Raw genomic sequence first — 4,196 nt, 5'->3', positions numbered from 1 at the left:
TGTGCACATAAATTACTGCTGTTCTCACCTTCGTTGGAGAAGCTTCTTTTTGCAAATGGTTATGATCAGTCGCCACCAGAACTTGTGCAGGTGAGGGTCAGTCAGGCGCCCCTGCGCTGGACACCGAGTCTCCTCACTTCCCACAAGGGGGCGCCAAAGAAACACTCGAATCCGTTCTTTGCATTCCGCTACGGGAGCGATTTCTCCTCAAGCCAGCAGGTGGCAGTGTGACATCAAAAACGCCGCTTGTTTGTTGTGGCTGGTGGTCCAGCGCTGGCTACAGCTGGTGGCCAGCCTTCCCCTTATGCCAGGGCCCTGTTCCCTGACTTGCCCTGTCCCAGCCCTTCTGAGCTGGGAGGTACTACTTAAAGCTCTCGATTAACTTTCTAAGAGCTATTGTGATTTAGAAAGTTAGACAGCCCGAAGCTCAGGACAGACCCAGCACAGGGAATTCTGGCTTTGACACAGTCCCACTAGGAAGTGCCATTGGCAGCCATGGCTAGAACCCAACTCTGAAAGAGACTTGAAAGTCCACCTAACCCACGCCTGAGGTGTTCTGATGACTCCACTATAACATTTCCACTTCCTGACATTGTCCACTCAACATCTGCAGGACTGCCAGGCCCTCTTTCTGAGTATGCCCACAGCAGCACACTCTCCCAAGCCAGTTCTGCAGACTTGAGGCAGGCCCAGCAGGAGTGTCCTCTCCCCTACCTGCACCATAGCAGTCTTAGAAAACACTCTCCTTAGGCTGACTCGCTAAAGCCAACTGCCCTGTCTTCCAAGACACGCTCTCCTGGGCAGCTTCCGTGGCTCATAAGGCTGCCTTCCCCTTTATACTCCACCTTCCTCTCCATCTGTGGGTCCCACTGGCCCTGCTGCTCCTCCCCTGTGCCATGCCCCTGCCTACCACCTAGAGCTCCACAGCCCTGGCCCTGGATTTAAGCAACCCCTCACCTGTAGATCTGAGCCCAAGAACCACAGCCTTCAGTCCATACTGGGCTCTCCACCAACTCCCACTTGCATCTGACCTCATCCTTGGGCAGGTGCTTGGAACAGGCCTTGAAGAGAACCCCGGGGCTGACACCTGCCCTCCACAACACCAGTCAGATGTGGGGCTGCTCGTTGGCTTGTTTCTCTCCCAGGCCCAGAGGTTCCCATGCTCATATATGTGTCTAAGTTCTTGCACACTGGTAATGGCATGGGGCCCACAACTTTCCAGGGAGCACATGGTTCTCACCTATTCACTCCACAAACATGCACTGGAGGCCTATGTACCTTTTGAGAACACTCAGTAATTGAATCATTTCTTCCTGATGAGCCTGGAGAGCAGAGAGGTTGAGTGCCAAGGTCATGGGCTTTCTGAGTGTTTCTGTGTCATACTGAAAGCCAGGACGACCCCACCTCTCACTTAAGGGAGGAGCAGCATCTTTTGCCCATGCCAACAAACCTTCTGACAGGTTCCCACCTGAGAGAAGTCTGAGGTCCTAGCCCTTAGTCTTGCTGGAAGAAGGGATGGGCAGAATAAGGACTCAAGCTTCCTATCCAATGTGGCTGGACTTGCTGCACCTTCGGTACTCTGGGCAAAGTCCAGAACTCCTGAGCACCCTCCACATTAAGGGCTTTAGGCGGCAAATACAGAAGGGCAGCCAGCAGTGCTAAGCACATTCTCCAGCGCTCATCTCCCTGGACATGGAGGGTTGTGCTCTCAGCCCCAGCCTTCTACCTCCCCATGGTATCCAAACTCCATCTTCTCTGCCCCTGAGAACCTCCATTCTCCAGTGCACAGACTTTTCTTTTTTAATAAGTCTTTCCTCCTGTCAGTTGTTTCTCCCCAGGTGTTACAATTTTTTATTTGTTTGTTAGCGTGTGAGGGTTGGGGGAGAGAGAGAGAGAGAGAGAGAGAGCGCCAGAGCCTCTAGCCACTGCAAAGGAACTCCAGATTCATGTGCCACCATGTGCATCTGGCTTACTTAGGTACTGGGGAATCAAACCTGGGTCCTTAGGTTTCACAGGCGAGTGCCTTAACCGCTGAGCAGCTCCAGCCACAGTGCAAGACTTTGAGCTCCAGCGGTGTTCACTGGAGGGAAGCTAAGTCCGTGGCCATCAAATGTAGGCCTGTTCCTGGGGCGGGGGTGGGGGTGAGTGGGACAATCTCAGAACCAGACATCCTAAGCTAGTCAGGGCACCTGTAGTTGCCAGACAGCATCCTGAAGCAGTGCCTGGATGGGTCCAGGCTGGTGTTCAGGCCCTCCGCAGCTGACCCCACCCCACCCCAGTCTCTCACCGCCAAGCAAGAGCCTGGGCTCTCTTCTCCAGCTACCTCTATTCTGCCCAACCTCTATCTTCCCCTCCCCCTATCTCCAAGCCAGAACAGGGACCTCTGCTCTAACCGCTCCCTAGCTTGGGAACCGTTCGCCTGCAAATCCAAGGGAACAAAGGGCTTGTTCCAGAGAAGATATTTCATTCTCAGACGCCAGTCCCCGCCTCGAACCACGACTTGACGCGGGGGGACGTGGGTACCTCGCAGCAAACTGAACTGCTTGGCGGAGTCGCTCACCCAGCAAGCCCATTTGTTGGAAGGTGGCTGAGGGCCCAACCCGCAGGGCCGCAGGATTTAGCTGACTCGGAAGGGCGAGGCGACACGCCCACCCAGGAGTGCGGTGGGCGATCTGGAGGACAGCCCTGCGTCAGACAGTGAGTGCGGCGCGCTCCGGCTTCCGCGGGTGGGGACGCGGAACAGGACCAGACTTCGGCAGGTGCCTGGGAGACGCGCGCGAGCGTGTGTAGCGGCGGCGACACCCGGGACTGGAGGAGGGCCGTCGGCGCGCCGAGAGGCAGGTAGAGCGCTCTGGGGTCCCGCAGCTCCCGCGGCGGGAGGAGCGGGCTGGGTAGAGGCGGCCATCAGGTCCCCTCTGATTGGACGGCGCCAAGTCTCGGCGGGCGACTCCGGGGCTTAAAAACCAAGCTGGGGCGAAGGGGAGCCACTGCCGCCCGGGCCGGCCGCGCGCTGCGGCGAGCAGGCGGAGGTCGACGGCACCGGCCTCGAGGAAGCCCTGGGGCGGACAGCCGGACGCGCTCGCGGGCCTGGGAGCCGCACCGCGGCGGCGGCGGTCTCTGGTGGGCCATGACCGAGCTCAAGTCGCTGTCGGGGGACGCGTACCTGGCGCTGAGCCACGGCTACGCCGCGGCCGGCCTGGCCTACGGGGCTGCGCGCGGGCCCGAAGCGGCCCGCGGCTACGGCGCGCCGGGTGCGGGCGGCGACCTCCCCGCGGCCCCCGCGTCGCGCAGCCCCGCCAGGGCGGCCGAGAGCAGCGGCGAGCAGAGCGCTGACGAAGACGACGCCTTCGAGCGGCGGCGGCGGCGGCGTGGGCCCGGGGGCTCTGGGGACGCGCGGCGCCGGCCCCGGGAGCAGCGCTCGCTGCGGCTCAGCATCAACGCGCGCGAGCGGCGGCGCATGCACGACCTGAACGACGCGCTGGACGGGCTGCGCGCCGTCATCCCCTACGCGCACAGCCCGTCGGTGCGCAAGCTCTCCAAGATCGCCACGCTGCTGCTGGCCAGGAACTACATCCTGATGCAGGCGCAGGCCCTGGAGGAGATGCGGCGCCTGGTGGCCTACCTCAACCAGGGCCAGGGCCTCGCCGCGCCCGTGGCCGCCGCCGCGCCGCTCACGCCCTTCGGCCAGGCCGCCGTCTTCCCCTTCTCGGCGGGCGCGGCGCTCGGGCAGTGCCCAGACAAGTGCGCCGCCTTCTCGGGGTCGCCCTCCGCGCTCTGTAAGCACTGCGGCGAGAAGCCCTGACGGCTGCCCCTCCGCAGCCGCCCTCCTTCCACGGAGCCCGTGACTGACTTTGCCTGCGTCGGCAGGAAGGACCCCCGGGGTGGGGAAGGCGGCCCGACCGACCCCTTGCTTCCGTCCCGAAAGCGACGAACAGGGACAGAGCCGGAAGCCCTGCGCTGGCACCCGCACGGGAACCGCGGTGTCCACGGAGTACTGCGCCGGGGCTCTGGGGATGCGGATGGTTGGTGACCGGCTGGGCTCCTTCGGGCCTCTCTGTCCACCTCTGAAAAGAGGCCACGGCGGAGACGGGTACTGACGGGCCCACTCCGGACAGGCGGCTTTGTCAGGCCGCGACCCGGCCTCGCGGAATGGGAAACGATCCTCGGTCGGTTTGGAGACACCCTGGCTTGCGTCT

At 61.8% G+C, this 4,196-nt stretch overlaps 1 protein-coding gene across 1 annotated transcript; it reads left to right on the top strand.

Annotated features, from left to right (window-relative positions):
* The first annotated feature begins 3,127 nt into the window (after positions 1-3,127).
* Positions 3,128-3,802, top strand: Bhlhe23 (basic helix-loop-helix family member e23). The gene has a single exon (XM_045155761.1). The coding sequence runs from the start codon at positions 3,128-3,130 to the stop codon at positions 3,800-3,802; it is 675 nt and encodes a 224-aa protein (XP_045011696.1).
* The last annotated feature ends 394 nt before the right edge of the window (positions 3,803-4,196 follow it).

Source organism: Jaculus jaculus, chromosome 8 (assembly GCF_020740685.1).
Source record: "Jaculus jaculus isolate mJacJac1 chromosome 8, mJacJac1.mat.Y.cur, whole genome shotgun sequence".
Classification (NCBI taxonomy): domain Eukaryota; kingdom Metazoa; phylum Chordata; class Mammalia; order Rodentia; family Dipodidae; genus Jaculus; species Jaculus jaculus.
This window is presented reverse-complemented; position numbering and strand designations above follow the sequence as displayed.

Excerpts from the sequence above, each read along its gene's own strand:
- Bhlhe23 (XM_045155761.1), top strand. The coding sequence starts at position 3,128 with ATGACCGAGCTCAAGTCGCTGTCGGGGGACGCGTACCTGGCGCTGAGC.